Source organism: Macaca mulatta, chromosome 6 (assembly GCF_049350105.2).
Source record: "Macaca mulatta isolate MMU2019108-1 chromosome 6, T2T-MMU8v2.0, whole genome shotgun sequence".
Lineage (NCBI taxonomy): Eukaryota > Metazoa > Chordata > Mammalia > Primates > Cercopithecidae > Macaca > Macaca mulatta.
The window spans coordinates 180,290,216-180,309,524 of NC_133411.1; the positions used below are offsets into that span (position 1 = coordinate 180,290,216).

At 55.5% G+C, this 19,309-nt stretch overlaps 1 protein-coding gene across 1 annotated transcript in view; it reads left to right on the forward strand.

Annotated features, from left to right (window-relative positions):
* FGF18 (fibroblast growth factor 18) overlaps positions 1–19,309 on the forward strand; it is a 37,851-nt gene that overhangs the window by 13,921 nt on the left and 4,621 nt on the right. The window contains exons 3-4 of the mRNA XM_015141412.3: positions 2,459–2,639; positions 15,579–15,685. Of these exons, the coding sequence (XP_014996898.1) occupies positions 2,459–2,639; positions 15,579–15,685 (288 nt within the window). The remainder of the gene's footprint in view (positions 1–2,458; positions 2,640–15,578; positions 15,686–19,309) is intronic.

The following is a 19,309-nucleotide window of genomic DNA, read 5'->3' on the forward strand; positions in this document are numbered from 1 at the left end:
TGGTGATGTGTGTGGCCACTGAGGGGAGGGGGAAGTGAAGAGGGGGCACACTTGGTGGGACAGCAGGCCAGGCCCTGCCTCACTGGGCTGTGTGGTTTGGAGCAATGGACTTAACTTTTCTGGGCCATAGTGTCTGCATCCGTTCAGTGCGGGTGAAAAGCGTTCTCATGGTGCATGGTTGTCAGGACTATGAAAAGCAATAGTATCTTCCCACATGCTAATCTGGTTTGCAGGGCTTCACCTAGAGCCCCGTGAAAAACTCCTTTGTGTTCTCCCACTAGTTACCCCTAGTGAGCCAGGCACGGCTCTGAGCGCTTAATATATGGCTTTATATATTTAATCTTTTCAGCCACTCACGAGGAGGGTGCTGTTATCATCACCCTATTTTATAGGCGAGGAAACAGGCACTAGAGTTTAATAACTTGCATAAGGTTCCTTAGCTGGAGAGTGGCACACCCTGGGTTTTGAACCCAGGGCCAGCTCCTGATGGCACTGGTGGGGCAGGAAGGGCCCTGCAAGGCAGTGGCCTGGGGCTGCCTGCAGGGGTGGGGCACAGGAAACACAGTCTTTGGGGTCACAAGGCCTGGGGTTAATTCTGCGTTACTGCTCAGTTTCCTCATCCGTAATGTGGGATGATGCTTCCGCCCTGAGGACAATCGTGAAGCTTCAACAATGTGGTCCTGCCGACATACCTGCGGGCCCAGTCCAGGATCAGGAGATACATGCAGGTCTGCTTGGGGACAGAGATCCTACTGTAGCAAATGAAGGAAACACAGGCCTGCCCTTGGGAGCTCACAGCTGAGAGGTGAGACAGATGTTTTGGCAGCCAGGGTCCTAAGAGCTCTGCCATGGGCTGAGTGGGGCTGTGCCAGCGTGGGAATGGGGGTCCCTTGTGCCTAGCATCGTGATAGACTTTGTGGGCACGCAGGGGACAAACCCAGAATGCTGTCTGGGCTTCAGGAATGGCTCAGCCTTATGGCTGACATGGGATAGGACATGCATACAACCAGAAGGGTACAGGGGACCCTGCCCCAATGCTAAATGGCACAACAGGACTCCAGGCCTTTTCAACATTTGTTCATGCATCCATTCGAGAAGGGTTTGAGTTTCTACCGTGTTAGGTGCTGCGGATATAGTGGCAAATGAGAGACACTGCTCCAGCTTTCTCTTTCTCTCTCTCTCTTTTTTTTTTTTTTTTGATGGTGCTACCAGTCTACTGGGGCCAAAAGACAGAACCCAGATAAGTGCTGGAAAGAAGCACAAAGCATGGTGGGGGGAGGGAGAGTGTCAGAGCTGGAGGTGGCTTCAGAAAGGGGTCCAGGAAGGCCTGCATGAGGAGGTGACATTTGAGCAGAGACCCGAGTGAGCTCAAGGGGTTAGAATGTAAGGATCTGAGAAAGAGCATCAAAGCGGAGGGAAGAACAAGTACAAAGGCCCTGGGGCAGGAGTGTGCTTTGATTTTGGAATGCCCAGAGTCATGCCAAGGTGGCCAGTGGCCAGCGTGGCTGGTGGGGAGGGAGTGGTGGGAGAGGAAAGTGGAAAAGCATTCAGGGGCTCGCCTTGCAGGGCCTTGAGGCCTTGGAGGAGTCCTTCACCACAGTGTGATGGGAGGCCCCGGAGAGTATGAAGAGGGGATTGGGTTTGGTAAAGAGAGACTACCAGAAGGCGAGAGTGAAAGCAGAAGGCCAGTGAGGAGGCAGGTGCAAGTCGTCCCAATGAGAGGGGAAGGAAGATGAGCGCGGTGTGTGTTGGTGTAACCAGAGAAGGCTTCCTGAAGGATGTGGACAGGCACAAGCTAAGCCTCAAGGGAGCTGGAATTTTGGTGGCAGACGCAAAACAAAGGCTTCACCAGAGGAGTTAAGGATGTGGGCAAATGGTGTGGGAGCGAGCATGAGGACCCTTAGGGTGTGGGGAGGAGACCCCAGCATCAGCTGCAGGGGGCGAAGTCACAGAGGACTTGGCCTGTTGGTTCCCCGGATGAGGCTCTCCAGGCCTTCCTCTTTCCCCATGGATGCAGCGTTCCGTCCCCTCTCGTTCCTCACCCGTCTCCATGTGGATTTGAGTACTTTTCTTCCCATTTGCTCACTTAGTCCTCACAGCTACCCCGGGATGGAATCAGGGTAGGGGCTCTGCCCCACCACTTTACCGAGAATTGTTCTTGCTTTAACTGGGGGCTGTGGTGGAAAGAGAAGCTTTGTTGTCACATAGACCTAGGCCTGATTCTTAGCTTTGCCACTTTCTGGCTGGACCACCTTGGGCAACTTGCCTCACCTCTCAGAGCCCCCATTGCCTTGTCTTTGAATGGGGGTAGTGAGGGGGTGGTTATCAGTGTGTGCCACGGCCTGGCTCAGAGCCGGTGTAGACATGCCCTTGGTCTTTGTGGTGAGCGTGGCTGGCTCCTGCATGCAGTGGGTCTGGGACATCTGGGGTGGCTCATTATGTCCCTTTCCCTGCCCAGGTGCTGGTTGCCGAGGAGAACGTGGACTTCCGCATCCACGTGGAGAACCAGACGCGGGCTCGGGACGATGTGAGCCGTAAGCAGCTGCGGCTGTACCAGCTCTACAGCCGGACCAGTGGGAAACACATCCAGGTCCTGGGCCGCAGGATCAGTGCCCGCGGCGAGGATGGGGACAAGTATGGTATGTGCCAACCCTCTTCTCCTACCCCGTATACATGTCCTTCCTGGCCTCAGAGACCTCAAGTTCAAATGCCAGCTCTGCTGGTCCTGGCTCTGTGATCTTGGACCTGGCACTGATCCTTTCTGGGTCTGTTTCCTGATCTGTAAAATGGAAAATGGGGATGCAATAGTGAATCCTTGAGAGCATTGTCAGGCGTACTTACTGAAGATGTGAATGAGAAGATCTTTGGCTGGTAAATGCCCCCTAAGTGGCATTTGCTGTGGTATCAGGGGCTTGCCTGGGATGGCCTAAAGCAGGTGGCTGCTCCCATGCCACCACTCACCAGCCCCAGGTTCGGCCACTTCAAGGGGCAGGAGCCTCTAGGTGATGCTTTGTGAAAGCTGCTGGTGGTGGAAATCAGCCTAGTGTGTGTGTTATGTGCACGTGTGCATATGGGCACTTTGAGCTTGAGCCTGTGCACCTGTGATACGTGGCATGCGTAACACCTTGGGCCATGGTCCTGTTGACCTGCCCTTGACCCTGGAACTGCCCAACCCTCCTGGAGTACTTGGGAGCTCTCCCCACTCCCCTGCCTGTGCTGCCTCTGCAATGGCTGGGAGGAGTGAGACATCTCAAGGCCCTGGTCCACAAAGGTGCTCAGCAGTGAGCGAAACAGGCAGCGCTCCGCCTTCCCAGAGCTTGGAGGGCATCTGGCCTAGACAGACACTGAGCAAATACCACACAGATTATTTATTTAAAATTGCCAGGCAGGAAAAGCGGAGACTGCTGCGAGGCCTCCTGGTCCTTGCCACTCACTGGGAAAGCACCTGCCCCCACCCATTCCTGCCTTCTCAGGCCCAGGTTCTGGGGATCTGGGGCTGTGGTCCTGTGTGTGGGGCCAAACCTGCCAGCCTGAGTGTTTTGGGGGTGATGCCCCGCCTGCCTGCCAGCCCTGCCCGTTGCAGTCAGGACATGACAACAAGACAAATAATTTCTTGGACCTTTTATCTTGGACACCATTTATTTTCCCTCAGCCCCGGGGCAGGACTGACCTCATAGTAGGGCCCAAGTGTGGCAGCTGCACCGTCACTGGGGGCTGGGCCAGGCCAGGCCAGGCTGGGTAGGGCTGGGCCACACTGGGCTTGTGCACCTCCGGACCAGCTGCCTCCCTTCTCCCCGACATCACTCTTCACCGCCTCTGCTCCCTTTCCACTCTCTTTCCCCTTCTTCCTTTCCCGGCTCTTCCCCGTTCCCTGTTTTGTTTCTGTCCACCTCTCTGTCCCCCTCCCCACCAGCTCTGCCTCCCTTCTTCGGACCACAGCTTCCCTCCTCCCCACCTCTCCCAGGCCCTCTGCTGGCCGCCTCTATGGGGCCTCCCATCCCTCGTGCCCCCCTCCACAGACGCCTGGCTGTGCTGGGCTGACCCAGGTGGTGGTTTTCCCTGGGATCTGCTGTCCAGTTGCTGCCAGAAGGGGCAGCTGGCTGGCCGTGGCGGGAGGAGGTGCCCTTCTGGGGAGTCCCCAGAGCTCTCATTGGCCCCTCCAGGCTGGGAGAGTACAGGGGGGTCAGACTCTGGTCTGAACCATCTGTCCACACCCTGAGACAGGAGGCGGGAGCTCGAGAGGGAGGGGAGCCCGGAAATGGCCAGCCCCTCACCCCAGAAGCAACTCGCCCTCTCATTCCCTCTGCCTGAACTGGGAGCTCAGAGAATCTTTCCTGCTGTGTGACTTCAGACAAGCCCTTTGCCTTCTCTGGGCCTTGGTTTCTCTTCTGCATGATGCAATGGTTGGGCTAAAGCAGTGCTTCTTCTTCTTCTCTCTTTTTTTTTTTTTTTGAGACAGACTCTTGCTGTGTTGCCCAGGCTGGAGAGTGTAGTGGCACGATCTCAGCGCACTGCAACTTCTGCCTCCCGGGTTCAAGCGATTCTCCTGCCTCAGCCTCCCGAGAAGCTGGGACTACAGGCATCCGCCACCACGCCCAGCTAATTTTTGTAGTTTTAATAGAGACGGGGTTTCGCTGTGTTGGCCAGGGTGGTCTCGAACTCTTGACCTCAGGTGACCCACCCGCCTTGACCTCCCAAAGTGCTGGGATTACAGGCATGATCCGCTGCGCCCCGCCATGCTTCTTAAGTGTAACATGCGTGTGACCACAAAGGGATCCTGTCCAAATGCCCGTGTTGGTTCAGTGGGTCTCGGGGGCAGGGCCCGAGTTGCTGCATCTGACAAGCGCCTGGGTGGGGCCAGTGGGCGGCACTTCCAGGACCTAGGGACTAGGCCTTCTTGGCTTCTCTGCCAGCACCACACTTTCTAAGATTTTTATGATCCTCTCTCAAGGAATATGTTTCTGTACTCCTCCCACCCCCTGACACCCAGGGCAGTGCAGGGCCTTGCTGCTGCTGCTCCATTTAAATGCCACATTAGAGACACAGATGAGGCCAAGGGACCCCAGCTGTGAGCCCGGGGAGAGGAAGTGAGACAATGGAGCCAACTGAGGCTTCCAATCTAGATCATCAATACAAATATTATTGGGAGGGTGATTTATGTGGCCAAGCCGGGGCAGGAGGGTGGGGCTGCCCTGCATTAGGGGCCCGCCTTGTCTCAGGGGGAGGGCGGCCAGGGCGCCCAGGACAGTTCTGTTGAGGAACCTGCTCCCACTGAGAATGATGCAGTCTGAGATGTACCACACACTTTGTCAGAATCGTGTGATTTGATAACATGCAGTCTCAGAGTCTCAGCAAACACCACGGATACATCCCTGTAAACACCTGGAATCTGGAATCACACGGACACTCAGAAACTCAGATTTGCCTCTGTAAAGGCCAGAATCCTGAGGTGCCGGCTCTGTGGGTGGGCACGAGGGTCTGGGTGCCCTGCTCAGGGGCTCTTGGCCTGCTGCACAGCAGTGGGTGGTCCTTCAGTGAAATCTGCTTAGATGTCAGTGGGGCTTCCGCACCTTGGTATTCTGCAAGAGGGTCTCCCTGTGGCCCCCTAAAGCTTTCCCAGTACCGAAAAGCTTGAGGGGCTCAGAGAGTGGGCTGCTCCAGGAATAAGGGACTTTCTCAGCCTTGCTTTGGGTTCTGGAGGGAGAGCACAGCTGGCCAGAGGGCTGGAGACTTAGGTAGTTGAATATCTGGCAGGTGGGAGGTTGTGGGGCAGGGACATCCTGCCCACCTGGGATAATATCAGCCCCCCCTCTTCTTGCCCTTGGTGCTGGACACTCTGTCCTGCAGGCAGTTGCCAGTCAAAGAACACCACTGGAATGAGAAGCAGGACACTGAGTTCCAGCCGCAGCTCTGCCGCTGAGCATCCTGCAGAGCTGGGGAAGAGCCTCCATGTCTGGGCTTAATTTCTTTATCTGCCAAGTGGGGAGGAGAAGGCCCCCTCCACCTGCCCTCAAGGTGGATGTTCCTAAGCCTGGGATGTGACCAGAGGGGGAGGCACCAACTCCTCAGAAGGAGGGGCCAGCTGAGGCCACACGCAGGGAGACTCCAGCATCGGGGAGTTTCTGGGGCAACTCTGCTTTTAAAGTTTATGAAACCTTATGATTGGATATTCCTGCCTGATTTTATTTGAAAAAAGATTTCTCTGAGAAAAAAAATGATTGAAAAAACCCCATTTTGCCGTCGGCCAGCCTCCAGACTGACGTCGCCCAGAATAACCCTGGGCAGGCCAGCACAGGGGCCCTGCTAGCCAGGGAGATGGTATTTGGAGGACTGAGCTTGTCAACTCGGGAATCCAATGGGATTTGAATCTTGGCTCCACCACTTTCGAGTGGGAGACCGTGGATCTGAGTTAGCCTTTCTGATCCTGTTTCCTCTTCTACAAACAGGGAAATTGAAATGGGAGAATCTTTTGCTCAAAGATTATGTGATCATTAAACCAGTATTAATAATCACCACCTGACCTCCTTACTGTGGGTGTGTGGGGCGGTGGTGCTGTCGTGGGCTCGGGTGAGGAGCTGCCATCAGGTACTGGCTCCAGAGGCTTCCAGAAAGGACCTGAGGGAAGAAGAAGCGGTGCTCCTGTTTGCTGTCAGTGGGACCCTGGCAGGTTAGATGCAGGTAGAGGAGGCGTCCTCCAGTGATTCCCAGCAGCAAGGTCTGCCCCATGAGGGAGGAGGGCCTTTGGCTCCCCTGATTGGGTGTGTCTCCCCTCACTCACTTATTCATTCAACATAAATTACCAAGCACAAGCACCAGGGGAGGCGGCTGCTGTGGTGAGTGACATGCCTTGTCCCAGTCATCAAGGAGCCTTCAGTCTAGGGCCCCCTGTTCCTTACTAGAGGCTGACTTTGAGTAGGAAGAACCTAGGCTATGAACTTTCCACATGACTGTGAGCCCACCCGTTCTCTCCCTGAGCCTCAGTTTCCCCACCTGTAATGTGGGTGGGGTAAAGGGTATGCAGCTGGTACTCTGCAGCTTCCTCCAGCTCAGGCATGGGGTGAGTCTGTGATTCCAGCTTCGCAGGGAGTCAGCGGCCCCCGTGCAGATGCTTCCCTGAGCCCCCGGGCTGGGTGCAGAGCCCCGGAGCCCCTGTGCTCGCCCTTGTCCCAACAAGGGTCCTGCTGCGGTGGAACCATCTGTTGACATGGCTGGTGCCCTGTGAGAGTGTGAGCTCCTTGGAGGGAGTGACCTTGTCTTGTTCTTTGCCATGTCGCCAAGTCCATCACAAGGCCTGGCAGAGAGCAGGGCCCCTTTAAAGGCGGCCAGAAGGATGCATAAAATATGTACGGGCAATTCAAAGTGGAACCGGGGGCTGCCCTCAGTGGCTCACACAGGGAGGAACGTGGGGGCTTCAGGGCTATTGCTGAGTTGGCGGTGGAGCTGGGAGGAGGTCCTCTCCTCCCTATTTCCCTCGTTCCGGTAGTTGCCAGAGGTCCTTTGGACTGGTTGGGTGGCTGACGTAGCAGGGACCCCTAGTCTCAGAGTTGAGCCCCCACGGTCCATTTTCCACGCACATCCCAAAATGTGAGCGAGTTCCTCCACAGCGCAGAGGTGCTCGTCTCACTTCGAGTAACACTCATGTCCTTGAGTCAGCTTGCAGGCCTGGTGTGCCTGGCTCCTGATCCTGTGGCAGCCTCAGGCTCTGCCTCAGCTCCTTGCTCACGTGGCCGCAGCCACAGCAGCCTTCCGGGCATCCTGTAAACGCCCTAGCGCTGTCCATCTGAGGGCCTCTGTATTTGCTGTCCTGAGAATGCTCTTCTCCCAGATATCCCCCTGGCCTGCTCCCTCACCCACTCAGGCTTCTGTACTATTGTCACCTTATCAGAGAGTTCCCAGCTCTGTCCCCACTTCCTAGCACTTGTCACTATCTGACCTTCTGTTATATATTTAGTTACCCACTATCTGTCTCCCGTGTTTAGAGTGTAAACTCCTGGAGGGTGGAGGTTTTGTCTGTCTTGTTCACTCCTGCATCCCCAGTACACAGGGCCAACCACGAAGACGCTCTCAGTGTATGCTTGAGCAAGTGAATGTACGGTTGACGTCTGTGTGTGTCGGGGTGCGTGGCAGATATCATTTCCCCTGGCGCACTGGGGCAAAGGGGCTTCTTTCTGTTTGGCACAGATCTCAGTGCACAGTAGGTACTTGGCAAATCAGTGCTCCCTCCCTCCTTTCCCACCACTCTTCCTTTCTATCCAGCCAACCTTGCACTGTGCAATGGGGATAGGGCGATCATCAGACCCAGCTTTCTTCAGGAGCTCTCCCAGCTGGGAATGGAACTTCCTATCTCCACCTAAACCCCTGCCCCTCTGAGCTCATGTCCCACAACTTCTATCCCCAGGGAGGACCATCCACACCTCACCAACCCCCTGACTGACATGGCGGCACTAGAGCTACAGCTAGGGTTAAATAGAGCTCCCGATGAACCCTACTGATTTTTCCCCCCGACTTTCTGGTGTGTCCATATGGAGAAAGAGAACTGTGGGCACCTTTGAGAAAAGACCATATACAGCAGTCTGTGTGTGTGTGCATGGGTGTGTGTGTTACAGTGGACGGGGAAGCGACTCCAGCAAGGATACCTTCTCCTCCAACTCCGCCTCTCTCTCCCTCTCTCAAGACCTGGTCTGCCTTCAGTGGGGAAGGAGGGAGGGCTGACTCAGGGTGACCCCTCAGTGCTGTCTGTAGTGAGGATGGTTCTTCACTGGGGGAAGACGCCTGGAGAGCAGCCAGCAGCTGTGTCAGCACTGGGATCTTTGCAGTTGGTCAGCTACCGTCCAGCCCTCGCAGGGCCCCGGACCGGGGGCCCAGCCCCTCACTGGCTCCCAGCTCCCCTGCTGCTCTTGCGGGTCTCGGGGACTTTACCCCAGGCTTGGGGAAAACAAACTCACCCTCCAGCTTTGTTCCTTGGGTTCCGCCTCTTTGGGTCTTGTCCCCTGTGTCTGTGGGATTCAGCTCTGTCTCTGTGCTGTGTCTCTCTCCAGGCCTCTGGCTGCCTCTCTGAGTCTTTCCCTGCTGCTTCCCACCCTTCAAACCCAAAGTCTTCACAGCAAGGCCCCGGATCACCCTCTGGGAAACCCGGCTGGGGAAGCACACTGGGATTAGTCAAGCAATCAATCAATCAGTCAATGCCACTTCCCCTTTCTGTCATCACCAGCCTGCGTAATGTCTGTTCCCACTGCCTGCGTCCCTCGGTCGGAATCTCCATCTGTCTCAAACTGGCTCTGGCCTTGCTCTGCCTGCGTTCAAATCGGGTCCTTTTAACTTATCTGCTTAACTGACTTAGTTTCTTCGTCTGTAAAATGGAGTAATGGTTCCTATCTCATAGGGCTGTTGTGACGATCAAATGAAATATTTTTTTTTTTTTTGAGACGGAGTCTCGCTGTGTCTCCCAGGCTGGAGTGCAGTGGCGTGATCTCGGCTCACTGCAAGCTCCGCCTCCCGGGTTCACGCCATTCTCCCACCTCAGCCTCCCAAGTAGCTGAGACTACAGGCGCCCGCCACCACGCCCAGCTAGTTTTTTGTATTTTTAGTAGAGACGGGGTTTCACCATGTTAGCCAGGATAGTCTCGATCTCCTGACCTCGTGATCCACCCGCCTCGGCCTCCCAAAGTGCTGGGATTACAGGCTTGAGCCACCGCGCCCGGCCTCAAATGAAATATTCCACATTCACACTCTTTTTTTTTTTTTTTTTTTTTTTAAAGATGTAGTCTTGCCCTATAGCCCAGGCTGGAGTGCAGTGGTGCAATCTCGGCTCACTGCAACCTCCGCCTCCCAGGTTCAGGTGATTCTCCTGCCTTAGCCTCCCGAGTAGCTGGGATTATAGGCACGCGCCACCACACCCAGCTAATTTTTGTATTTTTATTAGAGACAGGGTTTCACCACGTTGGTCAGGCTGGTCTCGAACTCCTGACCTCAGGTGATCTGCCTGCCTTGGCCTCCCAAAGTGCTGGGGTTTCAGGCTTGAGCCACCACCCCACATTCACACTTAACATTGCCTGACACATGGTAGATGCTCAGATAACTAGTCACTGTTACCATCATTATTTAGTCATTTTTGCTGCAGGTATTAAAGTGGGAAGAGACAACGTGAGTTTTTTGTAGAAAGTTTTCTCTCCAGCTCCCTTCCTGCGCTCTTTCCCCTTTGCTGCTCTCCTCTCTGGATGCTGGAGAAGGGAGCAGAGCCTTTGAGCCCTTTTTCTTTACACCACTCTCCTTGGCCCCAGCCCTGGTTGGCCTCTGGGCTCCTGCTCTGTGTGGAGCCCTGGGGAGACAGGCTCTGTGGGCCCTCCTTCTCGGGCAGCTGTGGCCCGGGGTTTCCCTTTTTGTATTCCTCTTGTTTCATGCAGCCTTTTCTCCTCTTGATCAGCTCTGAAACCTGCCTTGCCTCTCTCTGGCTGTGGTCGCATCCCAGCCCTGGGTGGTCCTGAGGGCTTCCCCCTCTCCCGATATCAAAGGTATCTTTCTCAGGGTGACCCTAGGGGCTCCCTCCTTCCTCAAAGTCATTTGGAAGTGGAGCTGAGGGAAGGTGGACATCCCCGTCCACTAACTGCTGCCCAAAGAAAGTGGGGCCAAAGAGAAGATCCTCCTGCCTCCTTCACTGTTCACTCACTCGCTCCTCAGGAAAGGGGCTGGGGCCTCTGAGAAGTGAGGGCTGGGGTAGACAGGCAAAGCCCAAGACTTCTGGGTCGGACTGCCTGGGCTGGGATCTCAGCTCTATCACTGTGTGACTGTGGGACTTGGTTTTCTCACCTGTAAATTGGGGATAATAACAATAGTTCAAACCTTCTAGGATGGTGGTAAGAATTAAATGAGATAATGCATGTAAGGTAGTTAGGACAATGCCCGGCGCATCATAAACTCTAAAGAAATGTCAGTTACTGATACTTTCCAGTGGGGCAGAACTGAAAGAGGCCTCAGAGGTTACCTAGATCTGGCCCAGAGAGGGAAAAGGTTTTCTGCTGTGTCCCTGAGGCTGGGGATGGGTGGGTGGGAACCCATGGTTCCTGCAAGTGGCACCGAGAGTCACACCAGGAAGGTGCACAGTAGTGAAGCGCATTGACTGTGAAATCAGACACTGGACTCAGACCTTACCCTGCTCTTCCCAGCCATGTGAGTCAGGCAAGCCACTTCACCTCCCTGAATTTCGTTTTCATTAGCCAGTGAATGGTGTTAGTCATCTCCACACCACAAGGCTGCTGATGAGCTTATTAAAACTGGCTTGCCGGTCAGTCACTCTGAGCCAGGCGTGGGATAGGCACTGGAAGTCAGAGTGGTGATAAGACACACAGGTTCTTGTCCTTGTGGAGCTTACTTTCTGCTGGGTGGAGACCGACAATAAAAATAAGAGTTTCGGACAAGAGCTCTCAGGAAAATGGAGCAGGGGGATGGGGTAGGGCTGGGCTGGGGAGGGTGGTGCCAGCATTAGACATCATGGTCTGGGAAGGCCTCTCTGAGGGGCAATATTTGTGCCACAACCTAGGAGATGAGGAGCCACTCTGGAAGCTCTGGGCAAAGCAGCCCCCAGGCAGAGGAACGGCATGTGCAGGGGCCCTGTGGCAGGAGCATGCTTGGTGTGCTAGAGGGGAGCAACAAGGCAGGGAGGCGGGGCTGGCCCACAGGGGCCAGGCTGTGTGCCCTTTGTGGGTCCCAGTGAAGAGTTTACATGTTCTTCTATGTGGCTTGGGGATCCCTAGGAGGTCTTTAGCAGAGAAGGGACAAAATTAAATTGATATATTTTTTATTTTATTTTTTGAGGTGGAGTCTCACTCTGTCGCCCAGGCTGGAGTGCAATGGCATGATCTCTGCTCACTGCAATCTCTGCCTCCTGGGTTCAAGTGATTCTCCTGCCTCAGCCTCCCGAGTAGTTGGGACTACAGGTGTGCACCACCAAGACCGGCTAATTTTTGTATTTTTTTTTTTTTGGTAGAGATGGGGTTTCATCATGTTGGCCAGGCTGGGTTTGAACTTCTGACCTCAGGTGATCCACCCGCCTCGGCCTCCCAAAGTGCTAGGATTACAGGCATGAGCCACAGCGCCTGGCAAATTTATATTTTGAAAGGATTCCTCTGGCTGTGGTGTGGAGGAGAGGTGGATGGGGGTGAGAATGGCAAGGGGAGGGGGCTGTTGAATCGTGCAGGCTGGAGGGGACAGTGGCCCGGCCAGGGCCATGAGGAAGTCTGATGAGCAGGGTGAGATAATGTCATCAGCTCCTCTGCCTGGCCTGGTGCAGGCCTCTCGAATGGAGCTGTGCCTGAGCCCGGATGAGGTTTACAGCTCTTGAGAGCAGCATCCTGGGGGCTTGGGTCATGGGAGTGGGTGCGTGATGCTGAGGACCTGGCCTGGGTGGTGTCTCTCTCTCTGTCTTGTTTCCTCTCTCCCTCTCTCTCTCTCTCTCTGAGAACTGCTGCTGCTATTACTCCCCAAAGACTTTACATAATTCTGGCCCGGCTCCCTCCTCATGATGTCATGTGCTGAGTGGAGTCTAGGTCACTCCATCGCATGCTGCGGTCGGGGAGAGAACAGACTTCTGGCTCCCCTGGCGTGACGGCCAGGCGCAGACCCTCCCCATGCTGGGGTGGGGTGGTGAGGCTCGTGGCGGGGTGGAGGTGCAACCTCTGCCCCAGGCCCTTTGGACAGCTCAGGCAAAGGCCAAGACCAGGGCTTCCTTCCTTTGGTGGTGCTGGCTGGTGAGGAGTGGGGGTTGCGCTGGGAGGCCTGTCCCTCCAGAGCTGGGGGCCTCTCCCCTGGAGCCCAGGCCCCAGTAGAAAGAGGCAGGCAGTCCTGAGGTCAGCCCCTGTTACCGGGCTGATGCTCTGAATCTAAGTTTCCTACACTGTAGAATGGGGACAAAGACACCCAATCTCATAGGGTTGGATGTTTCAGTGCGCTCTAAGGGGAGCATAGCAGGAACTGTTGTGAGGACAGAGGCCCAGGCATGTGCTGGGTAGGGCCGAGAGGGAGTCTCCCCCTTGGGCCTACTTGGGGTTATCTGGGCCCCAGCTCAGTGGCTTTACCTACTTCCTGCATCTCCCATCCCTGCCCCTCTGCTAGACCCCACTTCCTAATCTTACCAAGGAGAAGGAGAATAGGGTCGAGCCCCTCCCCCTTGCACAGGTAGGGAAACTGAGGCTCAGAGTGGGGTATGACTTGCTCAAGGTCACACAGCCTAGGATGGCAATGCCAGAAGGAAACTAGACCCGGTGAGCCCCAGCCCCAGGCATTTTCTGATGCATTGTACAGTGTGGGACGCCTGCAGCCCTGAAGGATGCTGGGAAGGTCAGGTCATAACTCAAGACCTGGGGAGGGAAGCTCTGCTGCTCCTCCACCCTTGCAGACACCTCCGATTTCCTTCCACTATATTTTCGTTTTTCTTTTCTTTTGGGAAAACAGTTTGGTTTTGCAGTTTGTAGGAAAATTAACATTTATTGAGTTTTCTCTCCCTGACCTCTGAGAACACAGTGCTAAGCTCTTCACAGCGTCATTTTGTATAATCCTCACAATAACTATGGAAGATTATGCCCCCATTTTACAGGAGAAGAAACTGAGGCCCAGGGTCATACGGTTGGGGCCATGGATTCATATCCAGATTTGTGCACCCTAAAGCTCTCACCTTTCCCTCTCATCAGAAGCGCCTGAAATTGTCCTGATGCCCCCATAACTCCTCACCCGCTGTGGGGCCTGAGCTTTGCGAAGAGATGGAGAAAGCAAGTTTCAGAGCTGCAGTGATGTTTGGCCCTGGGGAGGGAGTTCACAGACGAAATGACAGGGAGTTTGACTTAAGGGGAACAGGGAGGATGAGGGGCTTGTACCCACCGCCATCTCAGCGTTGGTAAATATCCCTGACTCAGTGTTGACTAGGGCTAGGGGGAGGTGGAGGGAAGAATGTGCCTCCCCTTGTTTGTAGAGTTACTAAATTCTTGTTAGATCTTTAAATTTTATGTAAATTCTTCTTTTTTTCCCTCTTGGAAAGGTGGGTATCGTATTTTAATTAGTAGTGGTGTCAAAGGAGGGCTAGATTAATTATTGGAAATCTCAAGTTCCAGATGGTTTTAATTTTCACAGCAGGGCACCAGGGTCTATATTTGTAATTTTTTTTATTGAAATCATACCTAGTGTATTTTAGGGGCACTGAGGTATACTCTTTGTGGCTCCAAGGATACTGTACTCAGGAATTTGGGGCTATGATTTTTGTTATGGAGAAGCAAGTCCCTTGTCACTGAAATTAAACTTTTGTGGGTGAGGGAGGGGCAGGGGCTAGGAAGCAAGGGGTCAGGAGAAAGAGTGCATGAATTGGGAGGGGGGCGGTCACAGGCAAAGAAAGCAGGTGGTACTGGGGAGTCAGGCACAGGGGTTTAAGATCAGAGAGGAGAAAGAGCTAAGAGAGGGCGCGTGGCCTACCCAAAGTCACACAGCAGCCTACTGGGGAGAAAAATGTGGACTGGCAGAGGGAGAGGAAAATTCGATTTGGATACAGCACACCTAATCAAGGGACAGTCACTCTTTGCCTGCTTGATGTCCTTGTTCAGGCAGGGCTTTGGGGGATCAGCTCTGGACCCCTCATCCTGAGGGAGGCTCTGTGGAGCATGGATGATGTAGCATGGGGTCTCCCACCCTGGGGGGATCCCAGGGGGAATTGGGTCCTGATTGGAATTTCTGGGCTCCTGGGAGTTAATTACCCTTCAGCTTTGGTGGCCTCCATGGAAGGCAGTGGAATATCCTGCATACCCTTTCTCAGGGAGCTCGCATCTCACTCCCTGTGCCCTTCCTGCTATGAATAGCCAGGGTAAAGGTGCCAGGGGGCACTAGCAGGGGCTCCAGATGTTTGCTTTGCAGGAGGGGGCCATAGACCTAACTTTTGGAGGAAATAGCTTGACGTCCTGAAAGGCAGGGGAGGTGTGTGTGCACGTGCCTGCATCTGTGTCTATCTGTCCCCTTGGTCCCCTTAGCTACTTCTCTGTGGTTATTTGTATGGCATCTGTCCTGATTTGGGGAATGGGGTTATTTTTATGATTGTCTGTCTTGCTTTGGGTTTGGGGGATGGAGTTATTTGCACTGCCGCCTGTCCTGCTTGGGATAATGGCCTTTTTGTATGGCTGTCTGTCCTGCTTTGGGAAATGGGTTTTTTGCACGGCTCTCTGTCCTGTTTGGTGCAGTAGAGTTGAGGGGCTAGGGAAGGTGGGTGACGATGGGGAGAAGGGCACACTGGTGTTTAGCCACAAGGGCAGAACTCCCTTCTGGCTGGAGCCATCTGGATCCCAAGCGGAGCCAAGAGAGGCTGGAGGGAAGGGAACAGGTGATCTGCAGCTTCCATCTCCCCGCCTGAGGGGCAGGGACTGCTACTTCTCTGACTTCTCTGTGGTTATTTAGGCATCTGTCCTGTGGGACTTGTTAGGCCTCCCCATGCCTGATTTTGGGGGAGTGAGGGACCAAAGATAGGATCAGGGACCATGTCACTGAGCCTTTAGACCAAGCCATTGCCCCTGGTAATAAAATGTGTCTTGTTCTCCTTCTGCCTTTCGAAGCCCAGCTCCTAGTGGAGACAGACACCTTCGGTAGTCAAGTCCGGATCAAGGGCAAGGAGACGGAATTCTACCTGTGCATGAACCGCAAAGGCAAGCTGGTGGGGAAGGTGAGTGATGGTTTGGGATTCCTGGGAACATGGGCTTCCCCTCTGGCAGCTCTGGGAGCTAGAACAATGTGTCCATGGCACTGTCAGCCCCAAATAGAAAACAGGCCGTGTGTGTGTGTGTGTGTGTGTGTGTGTGTGTGTGTGTGTGAGAGAGAGAGAGAGAGAGAGAGAGACTGTAATCTCTTTCTTTCACCCCACCCCATCCCCCACTTCTCTGCCTGGGCACTTGAGCTCACCAGGCTGAGGTATCCATGGCTATGACTTACGGTGCACACAGGGCCCTGGTTTCTGCTGCTGGGTGTGGAGCTCTGGCTTGCTTGGTAGTGGGAGGATCCTTGAGGGGCTCTGGGGCACCCCGGCTACCTGTCCCTGACTCTGGGAGCAAGGAACCAGCAGGCCAAGGGCTGTGACTGCAGCGATCGTGTTAACAATCGCCAGGGGCTTACAGCGCCGTCCTGCAGCAGTGGCCTCTGGAACCTGGCCGCCTTGTCAGCGCTGGGCCTCATGGTTCTAGCATTTCAGGAAGATTTTATTACTTTGAAACTGGCAAGAGAGCTGCATGTAACAAATTAGGGCGGAGGCAGGGGAGGGTGCAGGTCGGGGGGACCCTCAGGTTGGGGAGACGCACGTGTATGGGGATCTGAGTCTCCAATGATGCTGCTTCTCAGTACCCCTGTTCATTTCCTGGATGCGCTTGTTTGCAGAGGTCAGGAACTGGCTTCCTCTGGGTGTTCGAATGGAAGGTGTTATCCACAGGAGCTCTATGGTAGGGTCAGGTTTTCTGTCCTCTTCTCTCTGCAGGGACTGACTCCCATATCCAGCTTGTGTAACCAGGATTGAGGGGGTTCTGCCTGGATAGGTGGAGTGGGGTGGAGGGTAGGCCTGGATTCCAAGGGGGATGGGCTTGTGCTTGGGGGCAATGCCCTGGCTGATTATTTGCGGCTCATTACATCTTGTTGGGGATGGGGGAGATGACTTCAGTCTTGCTGAAGCTATGTTTTTGATTTTTTGAATTCTCCAAGTCTTATCCCTCCCCCCTCCCCCATACCCAAGAGGCTGGGGAGGATGTAACAGGCCAGGAATCTCAGTCAGGGCATTGTTGCATTATTTTGTTAATAATTACAGTCATAATAGCCTCCGCTAATTGAGCACCGACTTTCTGCCTGGCACTGAACTGAAACGCTCCCGGTGAATCCCAGGAGGCTGCCGCGGCTACCATCCCCATTCCACAGATGAGGAAGCCGAGGCTCGGCCACGCCCGGGCACTTGTCCCAGGTCCCACACTAGAGCTCGGCGGGATTCAAAGCCTGGTTTGGAAGGAAAAGATTCCAGCCGCACTGCCCACACCAACTGAGGCTTCTCAAACAGCAAAATAATAGTAATCCGCAGAGCGCGGCTCCGGGATGCCGAGGAGTGGTTTTAATTAGTGATTCACTTTCCGCCGTTGCAAGGCCGGCCGGCCGGCGAGGGGGGTCGGGGCCGGGGCCGCGGACTGGGGCGCGGGCGCCGGGTCCCCCTGGCCTGGCCGGTCCCCCTGGCCTGGCCGGTCGTTTCCTGTGGCGGCGCGGCCCAGCCCCGCGTCAGGCGCTTTGTTCTCCTGCCCGCCTGGGCTGCCTCCCAGGCCCAACCTGCTTTGAGTTTTCGGCTCGTTTTTCTTTCTCCCCCAGGAGGGGCCAGCGGCACCAGCCAGTGCCCGTGCCCACGCCGCGGCCCGCCCTCGCCGTCTGCGCGCGGTTCCCGGCATCCTGACCCCAGGAGGGCCGCGCGGGGGTCAAAAGAGCAGCCCCGTCCCCTCGGGCCGCCCCCCCACCCCGCCGCCGGCCGCCTCCCGCCCGCGGGCTAGCCGCTGAGTCACCGCTTCCACAGGAGCCGGCTCCGATTTCCTGCCCCCTCGCCCTCTCTCCCGTCATTAATATTGGTGACGGTTCAGCTGGCGCGGCGCGCCCTGGCGCAGCGGAGGGAGGCCCGGCCCCGGCACCCGGCGCCTCCCCCGCTCCTGCCCCGGCCTCCACGCCCGCCCCCATCCCTTGCCAGCCTTCTGTCTTCTGGGCCCACCCGGGGGACTCGAGGACGCCCCCAAATCCACCTGTCCAGGCTTGACCTCTGCCCCGCCCAGCGCCCCCTCACTCTCTGGCCCCCAAGGTGGGAATCTGGCTCCTGGGCTGCGGTCCTCGCCACAGCCTCCCTGCCCAGTCGGGCCTCAGGTCCTGGGAGTCCCCTCCTGTCCTAACCCCTGCCACGGCCTCTGTTCTGGCCTCCTACCATCCCGGAAATCGTTGCCCCAGCCGCCTGGTGTGTGGCTTCTGCACCTCCAGGCCTTTCCCTGCTGTCCACCTTCGGCTTTCTAGAGCACATACGGCATTGGAGGGCAGCACATGGCCTGCCCTCCACCCCCACCCAGCTCCAAACCCATCCATGGGTCCTCCCACCTTGCTATGGGACACCAAAGGCCCCAGGGAGCCTCCCTGGGCACATGGATTCCTTATGCTCCAGATGCGTGGCACTGAGCACCACTGTTCCATGGACCGGGTCTTTGGGCCCTCTGCGGGCCTGCCTTTCCCTCTGTCCACTTGCCCTGAGTCCTGGCTGGTCATTCCCGGACCCCTCCGTCAGCCCACCCACCCCGGAGCCCCACAGGCCCTCCCGCAGCCCTGTGCTGCCTGTCTGCTGACCTGGGTTATCACTGTTTGTCTTCCTGCCTGCATCCTCTGTCACACTGGGAGCTCCCTGAGGGCCCATTCTGCATCCATTCATTTGAGATCTGTGTACCTGGCCAAAGGGCTCTGAAGGCACCAAAGAATTAGAAACATGTTTCCTGCTGTCTGTGGATTGACTCTTAAGCTACAGCCTGAATTATCCACATCAACCCAAGGGAGTGTAAGCCCCCTGGCCTTGCTGAGCCTCAGCGTCCTCATCTGTAAAATGGGAATGATAATCCAGACACTTAGTAGGCGAGTAGGCACTTGCTAAGTGTTAGTCCCTTTCCCCTTTGGAGCCGGGTCACCAGGTCACTTCTTCACCTGTGGGAATGCCTGGTCTCAGCTCCAGTGCCGACTCCTTTGGAGTGGCTCAGTGGGGCAGCTTCCTTGGGCCATCTGTGTGCCAACCCTGCACATCTCTGGCCACAGCAAGGGTCCCTGCATCAAGCCCTTGACAGAGCTTTCCAGAGGTTGCAGGCCCTTGCTGGAGTTACTCTTTCTGCTGCATTGTACTAATCAGATGCCAGCTCTGTCCCAGCCCCTGCATGCTCAGGCGGCCCCCCTTCTCCTTGCTACCCCTCTGGAACCCATGTCACCTGGCCCAGGAGGTGGCGCTTCCTTTCATTTTGTAAACAGTGGTTGAGTGTCTAGCATGATGTGCTAGGCATTTTTTTTTCCCATCTCTGGAGATGCAACCCAGGTTGTATTTTTCTCATCTGCCACCACCTGTTGCAATCACTGATGAGTCCTTTTTGGGGCAACATAGAGCCACAGACCTTCTCAGGTCAGGGGAGTGCTCTGCCCACCAGCACACCTTCCTTAAGATGACTTTGGCTGCAAATGGCTGAAACTTAATCTAAAATGCCTTAAGCAAAAAGGGAATACGGGGCTTATATAGCAAACAACAACAACAACAACAACAACA